Here is a 25,855-nt window from a genome sequence, read left to right on the forward strand (position 1 = left end):
GAGTTCGTGACCACTAAACCAGCCCCACAAGAAATTTTAAGGGGACCCTTTGAGTGGAAAAAAGACACACATACACACACACAGAGAGAGAGAGAGAGAGAGAGAGAGAGAGAGAGAGAGAGAGCAAAAGCAACAAAGACTAGAAAGGACCAGAGAATACCACCAGAAACTCCAACTCTACAGGCAACACAATGGCACTAAATTTCAGTACTCATTCCAAATGTCAATGGACTAAATGCTCCAATCAAAAGATATAGGGTATCAGAACAGATAAGAAAACAAGAGCCATCTATATGCTGCTTATCAGAGACTCATTTTAGACTTAAAGACACCTGCAGACTGAAAGTAAGGGTCAATCCATAGATAGTGGAGATCCATCTATCATGCTAATGGTTGTCAAAAGAAAGCTGGTGTAGCCATACTTATATCAGACAAACTAGACTATAAAATAAAGACTGTAACAAGAGATGAAGAAGGGCATTATATCATAATTAAGGGGTCTATCCACCAAGAAGATCTAACAATTGTAAACATTTATGCCCCCAACGTGAAATAACCCAAATATATAAATCGATTAATCACAAACATAAAGAAACTCATTGATAATAATACCATAATAGTAGGGGACTTCAACACCCCACTTACAACAATGGACAGATCATCTAAGCAGAAAATCAACAAGGAAACAATGACTTTGAATGACACATTGAACCAGATGGACTTAACAGATACATTCAGAACATTTCATCCTAAAGCAGTAGAATCACATTCTTCTCCAGTGCACATGTAACATTCCCCAAAATAGATCACATAGCGAGTCACAAATCAGCCCTTAACAAGTACAAAAAGATCAAGATCATACCGTGCATATTTTCAGACCACAACGCTATGAAACTCGGAATAAAACACAAGGAAAAAATTGGAAAGACCATGAATACTTGGAGATTAAAGAATATCCTACTAAAGAATGAATGGGTTAACCAAGAAATTAAAGAGGAAATTAAAAAGTACACGGCCAAAACCTCTGGGATGCAGCAAAAGGTGGCCATAAGAGGGAAGTATATAGCAATCGAGGCCTTCCTAAAGAAGGAAGAAAGGTCTCAAATACACAACCTAACTTTACACCTAAAAGAGCTGGAAAAAGAACAGCAAATAAAGCCCCAAACCAGCAGAATAAGGGAAATAATAGAGATTAGAGCAAAAATCAATGACACCGAAATTAAAAAAACAGTAGAACAGATCAGTGACACCAGAAGCTGGTTCTTAAATCAATGTACAGAAATCAGTTGCATTTCTATACCCCAATAATGAAGCAGGAGAAAGAGAAATCAAGGAATCAATCCCATTTATAATTGCACCAAAACCCATAAAATACACAGGAATAAACCTAACCAAAGAGGTGAAAAATCTATACACTAAAAATGATAGAAAGCTGATGAAAGAAATTGAAGAAGACACACAAAAAAAATGGAAAAAAAATTCCACGCTCATGGATTGGAAAAACAAATATTGTTAAAATGTTGATACTACCCAGGGGCATACAAATTTATACTTTCATACAAATTTATAGTTTCATACAAAACTATAAAAGACCCCGAATGGCCAAAGCAATCCTGAAAAACAAAAACTAAAGCTGTAGGCATCACAATTTTGGACTTCAAGCTGTATTACAAAGCTGCAATCATCAAGACAGTATGGTACTGGGATAAAAATGGACACATAGATCAATGGAACAGAATAGAGAACCCAGAAATGGACCTACAAACATATGGCCAACTAATCTTTGACAAAGCAGGAAAGAATATCCAATGGAAAAAAGTCTCTTCAGCAAATGGTGCTGGGAAAACTGGACAGTGACATGCAGAAGAATGAACCTGGACCACTTTCTTACACCACACACAAAAATAAACTCAAAATGGATAAAAGACCTAAATGTAAGACAGGAGGCCATCAAAATCGTATAGGAGAAAACAGGCAACAACCTCTTTGATCTCAGCCACAGCAACTTCTTATTTGACATGTCTCTGGAGGCAAGGGAAACAAAAGCAAAAATGAACCATTGGAACCTCATTAAGATAAAAAGCTTTTGCATAGCCAAGGGAACAATCAGCAAAACTAAAAGGCAACCAATGTAATGGGAGAAGATATTTGCAAATGACCTATCAGATAAAGGGTTAGTATCCAAAATCTGTAAAGAATTTATCAAACTCAACATCCATAAAACAAATAATCCAGTGACGAGATGGGCAAAAGACATGAATAGACACTTTTCCAAAGAAGACATCTGGATGGCTAATGGACACATGAAAAGATGTTCAACATCACTCATCATCAGGGAAATACAAATCAAAACCACAATGAGATACCACCTCACACCTGTCAGAATGGCTAAAATTAACAACTCAGGCAACAACATATGTTGGCGAGGATGTGGAGAAAGAGAACTCTTTTGCACTGTTGGTGGGAACCCAAACTGGCACAGCCACTCTGGAAAACAGTATGGAGGTTCCTTAAAAAATTAAAAATAGAACTACTCTACGACCCACCAATTACATTACTAGGTACTTATCCAAAGGATAGAGGAGTGCTGATTCGAAGGGTCACATGCACCCCAATGTTTATAGCAGTACTATCAACAATAGCCAAAGTACGGAAAGAGCCCAAATGTCCATTAACTCATGAGTGGATAAAGAAGATATAGTATATATATATATATATACACACACACAATGAAATATGAAATCTTGCCATTTGCAACAACTGGATGGAACTAGAGTATATTATGCTAAGTGAAATAAGTCAGAGAAAGACAAATATCATATGATTTCACTCTTAAGTACAATTTAAGATATAAAACAGATGAACATAAAGGAAGGGAAGCAAAAATAATATAAAAATAGAGAGGGAGACAAAGCATAAGAGACTCTTAAATACAGAGAACAACCAGAGGGTTGCTGGTGGGATGCTGCATGAGGGGAAGGACTAAAGGGGTAAGGAGCATTAAGGGGAACACTTGTTGGGATGAGCACTGGGTGTTATATGTAGAGGATGAATCACAAAAATTCTATTCCTGAAATTATCATTACACTATATGTTAACTAATTTGGATTTAATTTAAAATAAATAAATAAATAGAAAAAAACCCAAATTAGTCATTTTGCCACTCGTAAATCCTAGCATAACACTTTATGTATTAAAATCAATTAAATAATGAAAAAAATTTAAGTTAGCAACCCATTTTTTTTTTAATTTTTTTTTCAACGTTTATTTATTTTTGGGACAGAGAGAGACAGAGCATGAACGGGGGAGGGGCAGAGAGAGAGGGAGACACAGAATCAGAAACAGGCTCCAGGCTCTGAGCCATCAGCCCAGAGCCTGACGCGGGGCTCGAACTCACGGACCGCCAGATCGTGACCTGGCTGAAGTCGGACGCTTAACCAACTGCGCCACCCAGGCGCCCCAGCAACCCATTTTTATAACCTATACATTATAAGGTAAAAATGACACTGAGCTATTTGTTCAATTTTGTATTTTCTACAAAGCCAAAAACATTCTGTGACTGAGCAATTCTGGCCTAAAGTGATGGCACAATTAGGCTCTGGTTGTGCATAATAAGGGCACATTAAATAGCACCTTTGGAACCTGAATGTTTCCTGGAGCATTCAATCAATAGATTACAGAACGACTGATGTTAATGCAGGGACTCTTAGCTAAAGACATCATTGGGGATACTAATGAAACAAAATCAAATTTTCAGAATTTTGAGAAAGGGGAAGATATTTAAAAGTGTTATTTTTAGAATGGTATCATAAGCAAAAGCCTGGACATTAATAGATTTGAAAGCACTGGGGCTTTATACTGCTGCTTTGTGTCTGCCCTTTCTATACTTATCTCTAAAATTAGCTCATCATTAACTTTAAGATCGTTTATTCATAAATTATCACAATTAGTTGGCATATATTAAACCTTACATATAACCATGAATAGTAATGTATATACCCATGTTTATTAAAAATACAAATTTTCATGTATAGAAACACATAGTAACTTCTATTTTTAAAACAAATCAGCTTTGAATCCTTAATTTCTTGGCTTTAAATTGAATAAATTGAAGATACCAGATGTAAACAGAACTTGCTAAAACTTTCTGTATATAGAACTTGGATTGGAAAACTAATGAATCCACATTTTGGTACATTCTTCCTATTAGGCAGGTAAATAGTGCTTCTCCAGCTCTGAAATGCGGCCTCCCTTCTCCAGAGCAGGGAGATTATTTCTCTTTCCTTCTCTCAAATGGAAAACAAATCTGGAATTTTGGTGAAAATGACAGTGATTGGGTGGAAAGAGATCATTAAAACGGCCTATTTTTCTGTAGGTCACATGCCCACATCATTGTAAAACTTCTGCTGGGACAAGAATCATCTTTGTAGCTCCCACCGCATGCAGCAAAGCACTTTCCAAGTACTAATTACTGCAAGAGCTCAATGCTTGTTTCAGAAATCAGCAAATAAAGGCATAACGATGTAATGTGGACATACTTTGAAAAGATAAAATGCACCAGAGCGATCTCTAGGCATTACCATGCCTCTCTGACCTTGGACACTAGTCTGGCCTCAGACTTTTTCTCGTAAACTTAAAGCCGGGCAATGAGCCAGGGGCAGGTTCCTCAACTCTGCCCTGGCCAAGGGAGCTCCCCGCGCGCTCTTTCCCGCCGCCTTCTAGGCCCCCCTCTGCCTGTTCCTCTCAAACTTCTTGTACATAGAAGTTTGTCAGCCAGGTTCGGGTACCAGACCTCGAGACACCCAGATACCGCCCACCCGCAGGTCTCCGGGAGGGGAACGGAAGAACACCATGCCGTAACTCAGCAACTAGAGGCTCTAGCGCATGCCCCCTAGCTTAACAAGAGTCACGCTAGAGCCCGCAAGCGTGGAAATCCACTTCTCCACATTTTGGAGGTGACCTGGAAAAGTCGGTACCAAAACACTGGGTCCTCAAAGAACGAAGGGGCTGGAAGGTCAATGAGAGCGGACCGGAAGAGGGTGCTCGCAAAACCCGGGAAAGAATTCCGGATGCGCCAACCCCGACATGCGCAGAAGCCTCCCCTGCGACGGCGGCGGCGGCGGCGGCGGCGGCGGCGTCTCCAGAGCCGGAAGGTACGGCCTGAGCGGCCGGCTGCCTGACGCCTCCTGGGTCATGTCGGCCCAGGGGGACTGCGAGTTCCTGGTGCAGCGAGCCCGGGAACTGGTGCAGCAGGACCTGTGGGCAGCCAAGGCTTGGCTGATCACAGCCCGCAGCCTCTACCCCGCCGACTTTAACATCCAGGTGAGGTCAGGCCCGTGCATGCGGCAGCATCCGTGAAGGTGTGAGTGCTTCGCCGCGCCGGGGCTGCCCTGGCCGCGAGCTGCTCCAGCCCGCCTCGGGGGCCGGACCGCCCCGCTCCCTCACGTCCCACTTCTCTCCACCTCCCCCGCCCTGCTCTCCGATGCCCTCACACGCCTCCTCCCCTTCGAGGCCAGCACCTGGAGACACCGGGGACCCCGCTCGAGGTCGGAGTGACTGGAAGTGTGGGGGTGCTGTGCTGCTCGGTGGCCCGAACGGTGGCCTCGGCCTTGGGAGAGGCCTTTCGCTCCCTCGTTCATCATCATGGCAGCCATTTGTTTAGTGCCTGCTACTTTTGAGACATTATTCCCCAATCTTGGGAGCCGAAGGGCCCTAGGGTCGCACTCCTAAGCGCCGTGGCCCTGCGTCACCACGTGATGCTTTACTATCAGGCCCTCCCGAGTTGGGGGTGCCCAGTGAAGGCCAAGTAGCGCTGCGCGCGGTGAGCCAGGACCGGCCCCCGGGCGGTGGTTGTGACCTCTGAGTCTGATCTGTGTTGCAGTATGAGATGTACACCATCGAGCGGAATGCGGAGAGGACTGCCACCGCCGGGAGACTGCTGTACGACATGTGAGTGGGGATGCTGGACTTCCAGCTTGCACTGCCCTGGATCTTTCACGGAGGTTTTGTTTGTGTGTGAAAGTGGGAGTTGGGGGAAGATCTTCAAGTTCATCTACATCTCTGGTATCTAAAGCTTAGGTAGTCGTGAGTCTAGGCCTTCAGTTAACTGCTGACATGCTTTCTGCAGAGAAATCTTCCGTTTTATTCTTGTTAAAACTTTTCTTTCTATAATTCATTTTATTTTGGAAATAATACATGCTCTTTGCAGAAGTTGAGACAATACTGAAGTATAGAGAATGACAAGTGAAAGTCCCTACAACTCAACCTGAGTTAAGTTTTGGGTGTCTCTGTATACATGCATACACAGTACAGAAGACATAAAAGTATTTGTGGGGAAGGGTTACAAAAGTGAGATCATACTACTTATATCATGCTGCAGCTTGCTTTCTTCACCCACTTTAATGGAGGGATGCTTTCTCAGGATGTAGAGCTCTTTTTCATATTTGTATAAGGTTTCATAACATTGGTGGACATTTAGATACTTTCCACTTATTTGAGATTGTATTCAGTGTCAGTAAGGAATTTTGTACCCATATTGTGGTGTTTTTCTATAGAGTAGATTCTTAAACATTGATTTTCACAGTCAAGGGTGTAGTATTTTATATGTTGATACACTACCAAATCACTCTCCAAAAAATACTATTCCACTTTACATTTCTACCAACAATGTATAAGAGTGCCCATTTTCCCACACATTTGCCAACATTGTATGTTATCAGTCTTTCAGATTTTAATTTTTGCCATTGTGATGGAAAGTGGTATGTTGCTTTTTTAAAAAAATTGTGTTCATTGTATTACTAATAAGACTGAGTAGCTTTTTAAGTGTTCTCTTTGCATTCTTCCTGTGATTTGCCTTTGCCCACTTTTGGGTAGTTGTTTGTTTTTGGTTTTGGGGTTTTTTTTTTTAGTCCCTTTTTCTTGTTGATGCTTTATATATTATGGTCGTTTGTCTTTTCACTTATAAAAACTCTAAAGACTGTTGTGATTAACTTCATTTTCCTTAGTTTTTATTTTATATTTTTATTTTGCTTTGTTTTGTTACATCTACATATTTACTTGGAATAAAGAAAAATGTGTTTTTCTCTATATGCTAATCTTATTTTCTTTTTTGAATACTATATAGAATCTGACATTTTAATTTAATGCATTCATTTTAAAAATAGGTTTGTGAATTTCCCAGATCAGCCGGTGGTGTGGAGAGAAATCAGCATTATTACATCAGCATTAAGGAATGATTCACAGGATAAACAAACCCAATTTTTAAGAAGTAAGAATGGAGTGATAACTTAATGGGTGTATAAATTACCATTTCTGGACTACTAAGTTATATATGGTAACTCACATCTGTAGTATTGGTACCCACATGTATATTTTGCTCTTGACAACTGAAGTTTGTACAAATGGTGTCACTTGGTCTCTTGAGCATTTGCTTAGAAACCCATAAGCTTCCTTAAAGCGTACAAATTTATCAGTTAGCCCAGGGAATTGAATATATTTTTAACAGGGTTTGCAGTGATCTGAAAGCATCTATAGATTAAGCATATCTCCACAAAATGGGAGAGAAACTTTTAGCAATTTATGACCTTTCTTGTTAACCCTCACTTTGTGTTGATTGCTATAGCCAAAGATTTCAAATTCTGGATAAAATAGAAAGTAGGTAGTTAAGGTAATTTCAGCATAAACAAGTGCATCCTCTTTATCTCAGCCAACAGCAAGCACTATTGTGACCCTTCACATAAGCCATTCTTGTCTCCTGGATCCAATAAGGCCTCCAAGGGTTTTAGGGTCATTCAGCAAACATCTGTGTGCATTACCATCTAACCCAAAAGCCTTCTAGGTTGTAGGTGAAACTCAGTTATTCTAAATGTAGTATTTATTGTTCTGTACATGAAAATGCCTTACTTCCATATTAGTTTCAAGATTTTCTTTCTGAAAGAAACTTTTTAAAGTAAAATGTGTTATGCACAGGTTTGTTTGAAACTCTCCCTGGTCGAGTCCAGTGCGAAATGTTACTAAAGGTAACGGAACAATGCTTCAACACATTGGAACGATCAGAAATGTTGCTTCTGCTTTTGAGACGCTTCCCTGAAACAGTGGTACAGCATGGGGTATGATTTGATCATTTCCTTTTTCTTAAGAGAAAATAAAATTGATCAACACATTCATCAGTTGGGTTAAAAGCAATAGTGTGTATTATTTTAGAGCAGAAATTCTGAAGAGCACTAGGTAAGATTGAATATAAGAAATCTTTGTCAGTAAAGCTAAAAGTATGTCACCGTTATCAAACTTTATAAATTTCCAGTAGAAGTTGTCCTGTCGGTGTAAGGAAACAGCCAGCTTTGACAGTGCTGTTTATTTGCAGTCTGTAAAGTACAGTAAAATTATTTTAAAAATCCTACTCCGTTGTAGTCAAGAACATGTTTGAATTTAAATGAGAGCCATAGTCTGTAGTCTTAACAGGCATGTTTCTCATGTACTTTTCCCTCAATTACTTATATCTGTAATAATTATTGAATGCTATTGGCAGGCATTGGTAAGTGTTCGGTATCTCCTGTACTTCCCAGACCCTTTGAGGTAGATAGTATCCGACTGTACAGATGAAGAAACTGAATCTTAAATGTTAGTAATTTCCATAGCCATCAAATGGAAGAGTCAGGATTCAAATCACTAACTCTTAATTCCAGCTCTGTTGCTTATTCTTTCCCACACCATTTTTCAAGCTTTGGCCCCAGTTAACCTTTTCTGTACCTCCCTATATTAGTTGCCTAGGGCTGCTGTAACAAAGTACCAGAAAACTGAGTGGCTTAAGACAACAGAAATTTATTCTCTCACAGTTCTGGAAGCTGAAAGTTCAAAAAAGCAAGGTGTGGGCAGGGCCATGCTCCCTCTAAAGGCTCTAGGGAAGAATGCTTCCTACTCTTCCTAGCTTCTGGTGGTCACCAGCAGTCTGTCATTTCTTGGCTTGCAGCTACATCATTTCAGTGTCTGCCTCTGTTGTCATATGGCCTCCTTCCCTGTGTGTCTTCCCTGTGTTCCTATGTCTTCACATGACCTTGTAAAGATTGTAGTCATTGGATTTAGGGCCTGTCCTAACCTAGTATGCCTTCATCTTAACTAATTGCATCTACAAAGACCTTATTTTTTTTTATAGCATGAAATATATGTAAGGTCACATGCTGAGTGGAGGTGGACATGAATTTTGGGAGGATGCTATTCAACCCAATACATTCTTTAATCATTACTCAACTTTTAACTGTTTGTATTATATTATCTTTTACATTGTTCTACCCCTACCCCAAGCATCCCCAAGTGACCCCAAAGAGATAACACAGACACCTTGATGGGTTTTGATAAGCTAACTTTCTACTATGCTAGCAAATACATAGTAGAAAGTAATGGAAAGGTGGCCTTAAAAGTCAGACAGTTGTGGGACACCTGGGTGCTCATTCCATTAGGCATCTGACTCTTAATTGTGGCTGGGGTCATGATCTCGTGGTTCTTGCGGGTTTGAGCCCTGCATCAGGCTCTGTGCTGATGATGTGGAGTCTGCTTGGGATTCTGTCTCTTTCCCCGTCTCCGGCCCTCCCCTGCTCACACTGTTTCTTTATCTCTGTCAAAAATTAAAAAAAAAAGTCAAACAGTTGTGTCTAGCCTAGCCTAGGTTGTATGATTGCCTACTTGTGACAACTCTTGAAAGGGATAAGGTTTGCCAACATAATATATCTTGATGCAGAGAATAGTTTCTATGTTTGGTACAAAATCTATTATTCTAATCAGTTCCAACCCTTCCTTTAAGTTTCTGTTGACATTTAATTTTCATTTTAATTTTGCTAGTTCAGAGGAGCATAACCAAGCCAAAGTAGTTGTTGATCAGGTGAATTTAGGGTTTCCTTCTGGGCTGTGTTGCTGATGTATCCTTTTGTTTTCTAGTCTTTAAAATGAGAATATTTGTTTCCTGGGGAAGTTTGCATATACAGACTGTGTGGTAAATTTTAAAATCCATTTCTTTATGTAATTCTGACATCTTAAACTGTAGCGCATTTAAATGACTAATTGTATTTTGAAACAGGTTGGCCTTGGGGAAGCACTATTAGAGGCTGAAACTATTGAAGAACAAGAATCTCCTGTTAACTGCTTTAGAAAATTATTTGGTAAGAAAAATTGTATTTTGTACTAATTCTTTGCAGTGAGTAGAATATGCTGGAGTAAGTATCATTTTAGTGATAAGGTCATTTGTGGAAAACAAAAGAACTTTTCATATTATGAAATTTAAATCCTGGTTTATTTTTTTAGTCCAGAAAGCATTTTAAACAACTTCTAAATTTTTATTGTCATATTTGATACCTCCAAAAGAATATGTACAACCATATATTCAAGTATGAAGCATAATAATAAACATCTGAATTGTCACTAGTTCAAGAACTAGACCAGTACCCATAATGTAGAATCTGCCTATGTGTTTCCTTGCTAGCTCCAGCCACTAGTACCCTGTGCACTGTAAATTTTAAATAAATGTGCCATAAGGGGGTTGTTCCCCTATGTATTTTAAGTAATTACATTAAGTGAAGTCTAAAACAAATTCTGTTTTTCTCACAATTGTAGGGTAGACAGACAACTTAATCGTTTTTTCTTATTTTTCCCCTTCAACAGTTTGTGATGTTCTTCCACTAATAATTAACAACCATGATGTTCGATTGCCTGCCAATTTATTATATAAGTACTTGAACAAAGCAGCTGAATTTTATATCAATTACGTCACTAGGTCTACTCAGGTAGAGAGTCAGCACCAAGGTAAGTGAAAATATCCTGCAGTTTTATTTATACAGACTTTAGTAAATTGCAAACTCAGAAATCCCTCATCATTCTGATTATTCTCTGGATACACACCAGTTTGATAGTGTTTCTAAAAGATGGTTCCTGGAAAAAAAATACTACAGGTAAGAGAAAAAACTTTTCTGGAACCAGTTTTACCATTTGACTGAAACAGTCAACTTGCTGAACTATGATGTGAGTGCACCAAGCTTCATACGTGTACCACAGCTTGAAAGTCATTTTCTGCTATACCCGTGGCCAGTTGTGGGTCTTTAAACAAAGCACATAATGTGTTTGGATTCTGTGCTCTTGTCTTTTGAATGGGGATTCTTTTTCTTTCTCTGTCAGGTATCACATACATAGTAAGTAGTAAGATTAATTGTAGACTACTGTTCTCATTTCTCAGGTGCCCAAGAATCATCTGATTTAATGTCACCTAGCAAACGGAGCTCTCAGAAGTACATAATAGAAGGGCTGACTGAAAAATCATCCCAGATTGTGGACCCTTGGGAGAGGTTGTTTAAGATTTTAAATGTTGTTGGAATGAGATGTGAATGGCAGATGGATAAAGGAAGACGGTAAAACATTGTTCATTTCTAGAATTGCTTAGCAAGTCTTCTGATACCATGTTCTCAAGATCTTTAAAAACAAAACCACATTCTTAAAAAGCATATAATGCATAGGTATACTTTTGTTTGGGCAAATTCTGTAACCATGGTATTTATGCAAAAGAGGGTGGTTTTTCACTTTATTAAAAGATTCGCAATGAAAGTGTGAACTCTTAAGAAGATGTTGAGGTTGAAGCATTCCTTCGCATTCAGAGGAAACAATAGCTATTTTGTTGTGTCTGTGTCCTGAAATAGTGATCTGATTATTGCTCTAATTCAGAACGGGAATTTCAAATGCCTGCTGCTACATTTGGCAAATGTAATGCTTCTGTTAGGGCTTTTCTCTAGACCTTTTGCTGTCAAGCCCAGAGTAATTAATTTTTGTCATCCTTCATCTTTCAGAAGCTATGGTGATATTTTGCATAGAATGAAGGATCTCTGCAGATACATGACCAACTTTGATAATGAAGCTCATGCAAAATATAAAAACCAAGTGGTTTATTCCACTATGTTGGTCTTCTTTAAGAATGCATTCCAGTATGTCAACAGCATACAACCATCTCTGTTCCAAGGTTGGTTTAAGAATTTTAGAGTCTCCCAAAATACTGACTTTGGCTAGGATGATGAAAGATGAAAATGTTAACCTTAACATTGTTCTTAGATGCAAATAACTGCGGGGTAACACCAGGGCTTTCTTTTAGTTGTTGGTAGTTTTTATGTAAGTATGTTTTCATTTACAGTTTCTATATTAAAGGATATAGTGGTACCGTGAAACTAAATACAGATATTCAGTGCCTCTGTTTTTAAAAAGCAGCAGATGTAGCAAAGTGTTAAAGTAGATTTCACAAAGACCTTGCAGTAGACAGAGATTTTTTAAGTAATATATTTGCATATAAATTCATATAAAACATGAAAAATAGAAAAATAAGAGCATGAAATCACCTACCCATCCAATATAACTACTCTCATTTTTGTGTATTGCCTTATAGCCTTTCGTATATTTAGATATTGTTTGGAATTTGTAGCTATAATGTATTGTACATATAATACACTCTTAGTGTTTTTTGCTAATTTTATGATTCATGATAGCTATAAAAAATTTCTAGATAAGTAAGAACAAATAACAAAGAAGGAACTTTGATTTGTAATCTGTCATTGAGAGAGAACCTTTATTAACTATTTGGTGTATATCTATATAGTCTTTTTTCTTATTCTTGCACACTTGTTTGTCTACCTAACTGGGATCACACTGAACATACTTTTTAATGACCTGTATTTACAGCTGAGTAAACTTCTACCTGATATTGTTTTCTTTTCCTTGCCGCATTTTTAAGTGTTGGTGTTTCCCCCCATCCATAGGTCCTAATGCCCCAAGCCAAGTTCCACTGGTTCTTCTTGAGGATGTATCAAATGTGTATGGTGATGTAGAAATTGATCGTAACAAACATATACATAAAAAGAGGAAACTAGCTGAGGGAAGAGAAAAAACCATGGTAATCCTTTCAGATATGATTATTAACAGATTATATGTTTATGGTTTGCTGGAAATGAGTCTTTGTAAAATATAGCTTTGGAGCTGAATTGATAAAGTTGTTGGGGCTTTTCGTCATAATTACCGTATAAATCAGCGGTTCTCAACTAAAGTGATTTTGCCGCCCTCCCCCTCCCCCCCGGACATATGGCAGTGTCTGGGGACATTTTTTTATTTCCACGGCTTGGTGTGGAGGAATTGCTATTAATATCTACCCTGTAGAGGCCAGAGATGCCGCTAACCATGCCAGAGTGACCAGGACAGGCCACGACAAAGAGTTGTCCAGCCTAAAAGGCAAATGTTGAGAAACCCTGGTATAAGTTAATTCTACCTCTTTTGACGGCATGACATCAAATGTAAAAAGCAAAGGCAAATGAACTGCATTGAACGTCTAGACAGAGTGCTATGCTGAGTCCTGGCCTCAGAATGGAAAGTGCTGAGGTGTTCCAGCTAGGAAGTAATTACAACCCAAGGGGACATGTCAGAAAGGTTTCATGAAGGAGGTCAGCATTTGAAATCAGCCTTGAAGGATGTATAGCATTTTGTCATTTGCAATTGGGGGGTGAAATTTGTGAAGAGTAGACAGTTTGCACAAGATGCAAGAGGCCGGAGAATGTGAAGAACCACTGGTCTTCTGATTAGGCCAGGCAGCAGGCCTGGATGGGACAGTGATTTCTAAATTTAATTTTAATGCAGAGGAATCCTTTCAAGAAAAGCTTTAGTGGAGGCCCAGTGGAGATGCTTTAGGTCAGGAGTCAGCGAACTTTCTCTGTAAAGGGCCAGGTAATAAGTAGGTTAGGCTTTAGAGGCTCAACGGTCTCTACTGCAGCTAGCTACTCAGCTCTGCTGTTACAATACAAAAAAACAGCGATAGACAATAGTAAACAAATGAAGTGGCCGTGTTCTAATAAAACTTTATTTACTAAAGGAGCATTTGACCTGCAGGTCACAGTTTGCTAATCCCTGCTCCAGGTGAATACCTCAGGGGAGCCCAGAGTTTCACCTACTTCCTGTCCCCTCTCCTCCTTTCAGTCCCCTCACTACTTCTTCAGCCCCTAAGTAACACTTACTAGACCGGGGCATGAGGAGATAATGTGCCTTAAGATCAGTTTAATCTGGGTGCCTGGGTGGCTCAGTTAGTTGAGCGTCTGACTTCAGTTTAGGTCACAGTCTCACAGTTTGTGAGTTCGAGCCCCACGTTGGGCTCTGCGCTGACAGAGCCTAGAGCTTGCTTTGGATTCTGTGTCTCTCTTTCTCTCCACCCCTTCTCTGCTCACACTCTGACACTCTCTCTCTCTCAAGAAATTTTTTTTTAATTTTTAAAAAACTGTCAGTTTAATCTGATGTTTTTATAGATTGTATGAGATAGAATGGAGCAGGGAAGACCAAGCCTTCTGAAGGCTTTTAAGGTTATTAAACCTTATGGTAAATTCATTTGTTTCCTCCCACAGAAAAATGCACACATTTACTGTTCTACAAATAATTTCAGAGGTTGAGAGATGCTTTGAAATCCAACCCTGAACCCCATTTTGAGAACTCTGTGCCAGTCAGACTTTCCTGGATGCCCTCTGAGTCATGCTTTAAAAAGATTCCTAAGGCTGCTAGGTACCTACTCTTTCCTTCTTTGCTGACATTCCCAGGAGGGATAACTCGTCCACTCTCCCTTTTGGTTTCCATGAGTGCGTGGTTTATCCGGGTGTGTCACGTTAAGACCACAGATACCTGCCATGTAATAATAGGTTGTAATAATACTGGTTTTAGCTAAAAGCAATGACCTGTCCCATATAAATCAGTATAAATAACATGGCTCTCAGTCTGTTTCTCCATCTCCACCACTTCCTCCCTGTCCAAGGCATCCCAGTCTTTCATATATCATCAGGATCATCCTCTTCCTGCTTGCCCTCTTGCTCCCTGTCAACTCTCTTCTCTACCCAGCAGGCTTAGTGACGTTTTAAAGACATGAAGCAGACATCACTCCTTTACCACCTCTAGTGGCTTCCCATCATGCTCAGAATAAAAGCCAAACTCTTCACTTTGGCTTTAAGGCAGTTACTGATCAGGCCTTTGCATCCTTCAGTGCTCTGAGCCCCTTCCTACCCCTGGACCTCTGCCCCTGGGCTGTGCTCTAGGGTTGGAGTACTTCTCTCTGGCAGGCTGTGTGCTAGTCTCTTAGCTGTAGGCCCAGACTTTTGTCCCTCTGCAGCCTCCTTAAACCCTCTGGCCCTCTGGTTCCTCCTGTTTTTCACCTGTCATGTGTCACCTGGCAGGCCCTGCTCTCATACTGTGGCTCTCCAGCCAATCTGTGTTTCCATCTATTTTTGTTTTTACTCTCCTGATTTCTTCCTGGTTTTCATTCTGTGCCACAGTCTGCACCCCCCCAACCCCCCTCCTTCCCTGCCAGGTCTGTGTGCCATCACAGCAGAGGACATATCTGATGGCCCAAAGTTCAGCTTATCAGCTCATCTTGTTGTAGTGTTTTGTTTCTTTTAATAACCGTCAAAAAATTGGGAGATTTCTCACAACAGTATCTGATACGCTGGCCCCTAACGCTGGCACATATTTGGAGCGGGGCAGAGGCTGCCCACCTGAGATGGGTGTGCATTCTCCACCCAGCTGAATTCCTTGGCTCATGTGACATGTCAGGTGGCTGGAGCTGGGGGCTGTCCTCTCCCACGGGCAATAAGTTCTCCACCTGCACACATTTGTGTGTGTTCCCTGTAGTCAGGATTCTTGCTTACAGCATTCCCTCGGAACTTCAGAGGCTACTTTTGCATTTCGAAAGTAATTTCTTTAAATTCTAGAAACTGTTTAGAACTCCATACTATTCCCACCACATCTGAGGTCCCTTCCATAAACTCCCGATCTCATTTTGAGGCAGGAATGTTTTCTCTAAGTTGCAACACCAGTGCCTACCCCATTCATATCAGTGTATCTTATTAGATTGGCAACCTGTGGCAAGGAGCTGGACCCTGAAAAAATAAGATGCCTAGCAGGTTTTGATTGTGAAAGGGATGGGGTATGTGTCCTTACTGAGGGAGGATAAGAATGTGGCAGCTAAATAGAGTGGGTAGGGAGGGTCCCCAAGCATCAGGAGTAGCAGGAGGATACTAAGTCTGAGGGGAAGAAAGGTGGGAGTGAAGGACTTGTTTTTTCTGAGATTAGCTTGAGGAATTGAGTTTTTAGCTAAAATATTTGTACATATTTTTAAATGATCTTAGTGATGTAAAAATTTGCAGGAAGAATTTAATTTGGGTCATTAAGTTGGCAAAATAACCTAGATAGAATAAAAGAGTCAAGAAATTCTCAGCAAAATAAAATTAAATGGAGCTGTTTTACCTTTACTGTTTTTTGGCAAAATGTCTAACCATGCTCACTGGCACTTACAACACTTACAACACTTACAACAAGCAATTCTCTGAGACCTCTCTTTTCTTTGGCTAAATATTTCTTGAGATGAAGAACAAGAAACGTAGAACTCTTTTGTAAAATACAGAAGACATTAATAGATAAGTATTATTGTTAAGCATAAGTAATTCCTGGCCGACACCTTGCATAGGGGGAGCAGAGCCAAAGAGAGGGGTGGCCACAGGAGAAGATATATCTAGGGAACAAAAAAATAAGTAACTCATTTCTCTCAATTCTTAGGGCATTTGGGCTTTAATTTTATTCCACGACATGACAAACTTATTTGGAAGCAAATTAAATGATGTCACATATTGGGGGGGAAAGTAAACTATAAAACAGATGCTACTTAAGCTTTATCTCTGAATATAAAAATCTGATTTGGGGCTTTTATAACACTGATAATGTTTTTAAACTATTGGAGCTTTACTTGAAAGCAACATAAGCTTAGAATTTATCATGAGAAAAACATAAGCTTAGGGGCACCTGAGTGGCTCAGTCAGTTGGGTGTCTGACTTCAGCTCAGGTCATGATCTCACGGTTCGTGGGTTCAAGCCCGGCATCGGGCTCTGTGCTGACAGCTCAGCGCCTGGGGCCTGCTTTGGATTCTGTGTCTCATTCTCTCTCTGCCCCTCCCCCATTTGCGCTCTGTCTCTGTCTCTCAAAAATAAATAAAAATGTAAAAAAAAATTTAAAAAAAATAAGCTTAATTTTTAAGGTAAAAATTGAATGTGTAAGAGTGAAAAGATGGAAAATTTACATTAATTTTTAAAGCTAAATTGTTAAATTCAAAAATTATACTCAGGATAGTATCCTTTGATAAAGTCCATATGGTAATCAGAATTGGTGGCAACAAATATAATAACACACCAGTGCAGCTGACCCTTGAACAAGGGGGTTAGGGGCGCCAGCCCTATGCACCCTACACAGTCACAGATCTGTGTATAACTTTTGACTCCCCCCAGAACTTAACTACTAACAGCCTACTATTGACCAGAAGCCTTACCAACAACATAAGTAGTTGGTTATTCTGTATTTGTTATGTGTTATGTATTATATACTGTATTCTTACAATAAAGTAAGCTGGAGAAAAAAATGTTATTAAGGAAATCATGAGGAGAAAAAACATTTACACTGCTGTACTGTAAAAAAATCTGTGTATAAATGGATCTGTGTCATTCAAACCCATGCTGTTGAAGGGTCATGCATACATAACTGTAAGTTAGTCCTATTCTTCACCTTCTCTAAACAGAGTTCGGATGATGAAGACTGTTCGGCAAAAGGAAGGAATCGTCACATTGTAGTCAATAAAGCAGAGCTTGCTAACTCCATTGAAGTTCTAGAAAGCTTTAAGCTGGCCAGGGAGAGCTGGGAGTTGCTCTACTCCCTAGAATTCCTTGACAAGGGTAAGAACATGCTGTTGTATTGGTGCTGTTTAATTTTTATATAAGGTGAGTGTGCTAATAAAAACATTATTCTGCTTGAAATAAGACATGGCTAACTAAATTGATTACAGTAGTTGACATGTTTTATAGGATTCTTTTTGAGTAGGACATCTAATCAGTTATTAATCAAATAACCATTTACCTCTTAGCTTTTACTATGAGTGGTTTTTTTTTAAAGTTTACTTATTTTGAGAGAGAAAGAGAGCCTGTGAACACGCAGGGGAGGGGCACAGAGAGAGAGAGAGAGAGAAGAATCCCAAGCAGGTTCCGTGCAGTTAGGGTAGAGCCCTGTGAGGGGCTCAAACTCCGGAACCGTGAGATCATGACCTGAACCAAAATCAAGAGCCGGAGGCTTAACTGACTGAGCCACCCAGGTGCCCCTACTCTGAATATAATTATAATTAGGGTTGGGGTGGAGTGTCAGGGAGAGTTTTAGGTCTTTTAACATTTGTATTGCTGGCCTCTTTTTCTTGCTGGGTTTGTTTGTTTTGTGCTTTTGGTTCTTCTGACCTACTGCCTTGTATCTTCCTTATGTAGTGTAGCCAAGCATACAAAAGGTAATGCTATTTTTATCTGCATTAACTCTATTACCTGAAAAACTCACACTACAGAAAGATTGTTTTCCTTTGAGAATAGACCTAAAACTAGGGGAAGTTTTACAGTTATTAAGTATTTCAGGAGCAGTTGGATGGCTCTCAGTCAGTTAAGCCCTGGACTCTTTGATTTATTCCCAGGTCATGATCTCATGGTTCCTGAGTTCAAGCCCCAAACTGGGCTCTGCACTGACAGCGCGGAGTCTGCTTGGAATTCTCTCACTGTCTCCCTGTCCCTCGCCAACATGTGCATGTGCTCTTTTTCTCTGTGTCAAACAAATAGACGTGTTTTTTAAAAAGTATTTCAACATTACTTAGAAACCAGTAGCACTTTGCTAACCAATGTATTTTTACTGTAATTTGGAACCAAGGCTCTTTACTTTCCTTCTGGCCAGTGGACCTTCATCCCTTGGCCCACTTGCATCACATACCTGTACAGAACCCATGATCAGATGTGTCATGTCATTTTCATTTTTTCTGAGTAAATATAGCATCACTTGGTTTCTTCGGTTGCCTCTAGAATTATAAACATGTATGTGACCTTGACCTTTGGAGGGGATTTTTCTTTATTTGTAAATTGACTTTTTAAAAAATGAGTAGAACTCTTAGTGTTATATCTTTGTTATCTTAACTGGGTGAAAATAAAACAATACCTTTTTCTGAGGTGAGCAAAATTATTTACAAGATAAATGAGATAATATGTGAACTGTATTTTGAACAGCTCTTGGGACATTGTATGTGCTTAATAATTGTTGGTGCCTAGTGAAAATACTGCTTGTGTATTATATTCTAACTTCACTGTCTAATTGAAATTATAGACCATTGTTTTTTTGTTTGTTTATTTATTTTTGAGAGAGAGAAACAGAACGTGATTGGGGGAGGGACAAAGAGAGAGTGGGACACAGAATCTGAAGCAGGCTCCAGTCTCTGAGCTGTCAGCACAGAGCCCGAGGAGTGGCTTGAACTCACCAGCTGTGAGATCATGACTTGAGGGGAAGTCAGAAGCTCAACTGACTGAGCCACTCAGGCACCCGAAATTCTAGACCATTGTTTTAGAAATCGAAGTCTATAGTTGCTATCCATTTTTTGGTAGTTTTTCTCTGTTGTTTTGCTGGGTTTGTTTTGTTTTCTGCTTCTCTGTTAACATGTTTTTGGTAAATTTTCTTCTGAATTCTCAGAATTTACAAGAATTTGTTTGGCATGGAAGACAGATACTTGGCTTTGGTTAAGAATCTTCCTCACTGATATGATCATCTATCAGGTAATGTGATGTATGATTTAAGTTCCTGTGTTTGTATAGAATGACTATTACTGTGAACCGACTGTAGCGTGCGAGGTGTGCGTGTTTCTTCTGTAGACTAGTCATGCTCTGAAGACATGTTGTGTCTTTCATTTCAAAATAACCCCAAAATGACAAGGCTGCATCTTCTGTGTTACTTTTGTGATGTCCAGCCACACCCCTCTGTAAAAGTAAGATTTTTACTTTTCAATAAAAAATGAATACTTCCCACCCTCCTTGTCTGCACTGTGATGGAGGCCTTCTGCCTGGCTCTCCTTATGCCTGGAAGGGAGAGAGCAAATTCCCTAAGGGGGTACAGAGCTCCCAGTCTCCATTGTTGAAATGGACAGGATGCTGCTTCCATCCTACGTAAAGGAGAGATGGTATTAGTAGTAAAATATTTATAAGAAATGGTATATCCAAAATGTACGTTATCCAAAAGTTGGTGTTATTTTATTTAGTATTAAGAATTAAGACCAAGGGTGCCTGGCTGACCCAGTCAGTAGAGCATGTGATTCTGGATCTTGGAGTCATGAGTTCAATCCCCACTTTGAGTGTAGAGGGTACTAAAAAATCATTAAATAAACTGAAAGCAGTGGGCGGTGGGGAGGCACCTGGGTGGCTCGGTCGGTTAAGGGTCCGACTTTGGCTCGGGTCATGATCTCGTGGTTCATGATCTCAAGCCCCGCGTCGGGCTCTGTGCTGGCAGCTCGGAACCTGGAGTCTGCTTCAGATTCTGTGTCTCCCTCTCTCTGCCCCACCCCTGCTCACGCACTGTCTCGCTCTCTCAAAATAAATAAACATTAAAAAAAAAAAAAAAAAAAAAAGGAATTAAGACCAGTGAGAAAACTCTTTGTATGTGTAAAGTACCTCCATTGAGAACCCCCCATCTTTCTTTAAGTAAGTTGGTTTGATTATTGCTAAGTCTCCTCTTTCCTCCTCTGATGATCAAGCAGAGCTACCTTATTTGGAGTTGCTTGCTGCTTGCTTAATTAACTCTGGAGATTTATTTAAATGGCAGTGTTTTTCACCTCCTCGCTGTTATGTCTTTTTTAGGGTCAATATAAAAAAGCAATAGCCAGCCTGCATCATTTAGCAGCTCTCCAGGGATCACTTCCGCAGCCACAGATCACGGGACAGGGGACCCTGGAGCATCAGCGAGCACTCATCCAGCTAGCGACTTGCCACTTCGCTCTAGGAGAGTACAGAGTGAGTAGTGTGTGCCTTGCACGGGGACCCTCATTCACTAAGCTTCCCTAGGGCTTCCTCTTTTTCCTATAGTGGGCTTTTAATACAGCGCATGTTTATTTGAAAAAGGGTCTTTCTGCCTAGATTTTAATCAACCAATCTGCTGATGAAAATCTTGATGATTTTGTTTTACTCCGTTTTCTGTTTACTTACAGCTTTCCTGAAATAGACTTCAGTACTTTTCAGATTCCATTTTATTGGAGGATGATTTTTTTTTTCTTCACTTTCTTATCTGGAATCCCTTTAGAGCAGAATCAGTCCTATTGTACTTGGACAGAAGAGGCATATACTAAGTAGGAAAGGGAGGATTTCCATAGCTTATCTGAGCCTCAAATTTGCTTTTTACATGATGATTATACCTCATGGGGTATTCCAGGTCTGTTTCCTTCATGATTGTGAGCCCCTGCTACCACAGGGTGGGGACCCTGTTCTTTACATTTGAGTCCCTCATAACACCTGCCACAGTGGTTTGCACAGCTTTGATACTTAATAAATGTTTGAACTGAGTGATAAGCACATTCTTTATATAAACATGGGTACTGTATAAATTCAGGACCACAACTTAACACACAAACTCTGATTTCTTCTCATCTCTCTATATGTTAAGTTGATTACTTTGTGATTAGTAACCCCAAATTAGGTTTTTAAACTTAAACTTTGAAACACAATTTATAATTCATCATGTAGGAAGAAACAATTAGTATGTAAAGTATGTGCATTGAAAATTGAAAATACTTTTCTTTTTTTTTTTTTTTTTTTTAAACATTTATTTATTTTTGGGACAGAGAGAGACAGAGCATGAACAGGGGAGGGGCAGAGAGAGAGGGAGACACAGAATCGGAAACAGGCTCCAGGCTCTGAGCCATCAGCCCAGAGCCTGACGCGGGGCTCAAACTCACGGGCCACGAGATCGTGACCTGGCTGAAGTCGGACGCTTAACCGACTGCGCCACCCAGGCGCCCCTGAAAATACTTTTATGCCATCATTTATGTAATTATTAGGTACCTAATTGTAAGTTTTAGTAAATTCCTTCTGAGAATTTAAAATAAAACATATTATTTACTCACATAGATATTCATATATCATACAGAATTAGACAGTTACACAAGGCACTGCTGTTCAGCATTGTATTAGGGAATATAAAACGGGTAGATTTAAGTAAGGTAGGCAAATTCATTCTCTTTGAGGACTTCCATTAAAGCTGATCACAGTTAGGCCTACCTCTTTGGTTTATAACTTATTCCTGAATCTCAGCTGCCTTCAGCTGTCTGTCTTCAGCTCAGACCCATCACATCCAGATGTGAGTTTCCCTCATTCTCTGGCCTGTAGATGCGAAACTCTCAAATCGTGGTTGCCTTTTACTCTAGCTAATCTTTTTGATTCTTCCAGTATGAAGCTAATGTATTTGGTGTAGTGCCTTTTATTTCCTTTGCTACCATCCTAATCAATGGCTCTGAACTAAGTTTTTTGCCTGTAATTTTTTTTTTATCTCTAAGTTAACAGTCGTTGCTTCCTATTGCTGTCATCATTCCACTTAATTGAAATATTGACTTCCAAAGTGCCCAGAGTTGAGCCACGTTCTGGGGTGGAAAATATAAGCAGAGTGTGGGGAATGTGGGATCCTTGCATTCAGGACATATAATTTGAGTTACAGAGAAAAGTGCAAGTATTTATATAAGACAGTTAAAAGTCAGATATTAAGTGGTATGCCCCTGACATATGCACAGTAGGCATTCAGGGAAGGGAGTTTTCACCAGGGTCCATGTAGTCAAGGAGGGATTTACAAAAAAGATTGGCTGGAGGTGGGCATTGAAGGATGGTAGCATATGTCTCTGGAGTACATCCTGGCCTTCCCACTTGCCGGCTCTGTAACCTGGGCCAAGTTACCTCACCAAGCTTTCTAATTCCAGTGTTCAAGTTTTTAACTACCGAGCTGTTGAGCTCTTGAAGCTAGAGCTTCACACCCTTGTGGCCATGGGTGAGGTCTGGATGTGCCAAGATACTGACCCTTTTAGTTAGTGGCTTAAGGCAGCTGGAGCCTCCAGGTTAGTACTGCCAGCTCTGAGCAGCCTTACAGATATTTTCTGAATGTGCCAAGACATGAAAATGGTTAGGGGCATGGGTTTAACACTGCACTTCCTCATCTGTAGAATGAGGATGATGAGAGGGTTGTGCCTGACACATAGAACATGCTCCCTAAATGGAATCTAGTTGTTAACATTAGAATTGGACAGGTAGACCGTAGGTGATGGCTTACTGTCTGTGGATGGAGACCAGCCTGCTCAGTGTGGCACTTGAGGCTTCCCTCAGCACCAGTGCAGCTTCTGACCAGTTTTTGTGTATTTCCTAAACCACGCCCTCCTTTCACTTAAACAATACCCAGCCCTTCCCCACATCTTTCTCTCCTCTGAAACTGCTTTTTTCTCTTTTCCACATTTCAAATCATTGCCCCCCTTTAAGACTTGGTGAAGGTAACCTTCCTACATAAACTGTTTCCAGCTAGTTTAGCTTATATATATTTCTCCTTCATTTTAAATTATGCTCTAGATCATACCATTTAATCCACTACTCTGTGTCCCATTTTGTTGACTTTTCTCTTCATTGAGGTAGTAAATGTCTTTAAGACTGGGATATTCTTCCTTTGGATGCCACTGTGCTGTTAAACACATAGGTAGTTTAGGTAATACTTGACTAATTTTTAATTTTTGTTCTTTTGTTTTAACAGCAAAGAAGGAGTTATTATTCCCTCAAAAGTCTAGTACCTATATTTAATCTTACTTTTTCTACGTTTGCTGTTGAGCAAACAGTGATGGTCCCATAAATAGTCTTGAGGGGTGCCTGGGTTGCTCAGTCAGTTAAGCGTCTGACTTCAGCTCAGGTCATGATCTTGTGGTTTGTGAGTTCGAACTCTGCATCAGGCTCTGTGCTGACAGCTCAGAGCCTGGAGCCTGCTTCAGATTCTGTCTCTCTCTCTCTCTCTCTGACCCTGCCCCACTTGTGCTCTTTCTCTCTCTCAGAAATAAAAATAAAACTTTAAAAAAAAATTTAAAAATTTGAGGCCGCACTGTAGACTTACATGTACACACGTTGCCCTGTTGTATGCTATAAGTATGTTAGTTGTTATGTTGATTTACTTCCAGTGAGAAAATTTCAGATTAGTACCTTTTCATCTGATCTTCTTTAGATGACATGTGAAAAAGTCCTTGATTTGATGTGCTACATGGTACTCCCCATTCAAGATGGAGGCAAATCACAGGAAGAACCCTCAAAAATAAAGCCCAAATTTAGAAAAGGTACAGTGACAAGTTTTATTCTTATTTTGTAAAAATGGCTTTACCCAAGGCTGGAAAATTCTTTACAATTCCTGATGAGATGATACATGATCTGCAGGGTTTGACAGACTATATAAAAAGTTAATCCCTTGCCAAGCTTGTCCTTGGCACTGATTTCTTTTTTTTTTTTTTTTTTTAATTTTTTTTTTTTTTTTCAACGTTTATTTATTTTTGGGACAGAGAGAGACAGAGCATGAACGGGGGAGGGGCAGAGAGAGAGGGAGACACAGAATCGGAAACAGGCTCCAGGCTCTGAGCCATCAGCCCAGAGCCCGACGCGGGGCTCGAACTCATGGACCGTGAGATCGTGACCTGGCTGAAGTCGGACGCTTAACCGACTGCGCCACCCAGGCGCCCCGTCCTTGGCACTGATTTCATAAACAGCTGCAAATCTGTCTTTCTTCCAAAATTCTCTTCACTTCCTGAGTTTGTTATCTCTGAAGAATATCTGATAATTCCTTTTCCTATCTTTATCAATTCTCGGAAAATTTGCAGATGATTCGTTAAGAAGTGTTTCCTGGCATATCGCTTGTAGGCTATTTTGAGCTTCACCTCAAGTAGCACATTGATTGTAAAACTATGTAAATTTAGTTGTAATACTTAGAAATTAGAAAAAGAGGGGCGCTTGGGTGGCTCAGACAGTTAAGCGTCCAACTCTTGATTTCAGCTCAGGTCATAATCTTACCGTTTGTGAGTTAGAGCCCCGCATCAGGTTCTGCATTGACAGAACAGAGCCTGCTTGGGATTCTCTCTCTCTGCCCCTCCCCCACTTGTGTTCTCATTCTCTCTCATTCTCTCTCTCTCTCTCTCTCTCTCTCTCAAAAATAAATAAACTTAAATAAAAAAAAAAAGAAGTTAGAAAAAGATAAGCAAGTTAAACCCAAAGAAAATAGAAGACAGGAAATAATTGTAATGGTAGAAATCAATGTAATAGAAAATGAAATAGAGGAAATTAATGAAGCTAAAAGTTGGGTTTTTTGAAAAAAAAATTGATAAACTCCTAACAAGATTGATCAGGAATAAAGCACAAATTACCAATAGCAGGAATGTCACTACAGATCCTACTGAAATCAAAAGGACACTAGGAGAATAAATTATTAATGACTTTATGCCAATAAATTCAACAACTTAATGAAATGGAAAAATTCTTTGAAAAACACAACTAATCTAAACTGACACAGATGAAATAGAAAATATAAATGTTCCTACATCTATCAAAGAAATTATATTTGTTATCAAAAACCTTCCCACAAGACTGCAGATCTGAATGGCTTCACTGATGAATTGGCTTCACTGATGAATTCTGTCAAGCACTTAGGAAGAAGTAACACCAATCTTACACATACTCTTTGAGAAAATAGAGTAAAAGAGAACACTTCCCGATTCAGTTTTTAAGCCCAACATAACCCTAACAGCAAAATCGTGTAAGAGCATTACCAGAAGAGAACATTAAAGGCCAGTATCCATCATAAACATAGATTCTAAAATCCTCAAAGTCTTAGCAAATAGAATACAGCAGTATATAAGAAGGGTAATACATATCCAAGTATACTGGAAATGCAAAAGTGGTTTAACATAGGAAAATCAGTCCCTGTAATATTACCA

The 25,855-nt window shown here is 39.8% G+C and overlaps 1 protein-coding gene across 2 annotated transcripts in view; it reads left to right on the forward strand.

Moving 5' to 3' along the window:
* The first annotated feature begins 5,088 nt into the window (after window positions 1-5,088).
* Window positions 5,089-25,855, forward strand: part of INTS10 (integrator complex subunit 10) — a 32,986-nt gene continuing 12,219 nt past the window's right edge. The window contains exons 1-13 of one of the 2 annotated variants that reach the window (XM_047857636.1): window positions 5,089-5,322; window positions 5,882-5,949; window positions 7,164-7,267; window positions 7,969-8,108; window positions 10,070-10,151; window positions 10,651-10,791; window positions 11,219-11,390; window positions 11,823-11,992; window positions 12,780-12,913; window positions 17,606-17,759; window positions 19,570-19,652; window positions 20,727-20,879; window positions 24,103-24,211. In XM_047857636.1, the coding sequence (XP_047713592.1) occupies window positions 5,194-5,322; window positions 5,882-5,949; window positions 7,164-7,267; window positions 7,969-8,108; window positions 10,070-10,151; window positions 10,651-10,791; window positions 11,219-11,390; window positions 11,823-11,992; window positions 12,780-12,913; window positions 17,606-17,759; window positions 19,570-19,652; window positions 20,727-20,879; window positions 24,103-24,211 (1,639 nt within the window). In that variant the 5' untranslated portion in view covers window positions 5,089-5,193. The remainder of the gene's footprint in view (window positions 5,323-5,881; window positions 5,950-7,163; window positions 7,268-7,968; window positions 8,109-10,069; window positions 10,152-10,650; window positions 10,792-11,218; window positions 11,391-11,822; window positions 11,993-12,779; window positions 12,914-17,605; window positions 17,760-19,569; window positions 19,653-20,726; window positions 20,880-24,102; window positions 24,212-25,855) is intronic. The other variant, XM_047857635.1, reaches the window with a different exon arrangement.

The sequence above is a fragment of the Prionailurus viverrinus genome, chromosome B1, assembly GCF_022837055.1.
Source record: "Prionailurus viverrinus isolate Anna chromosome B1, UM_Priviv_1.0, whole genome shotgun sequence".
In the NCBI taxonomy this organism is placed as follows: domain Eukaryota; kingdom Metazoa; phylum Chordata; class Mammalia; order Carnivora; family Felidae; genus Prionailurus; species Prionailurus viverrinus.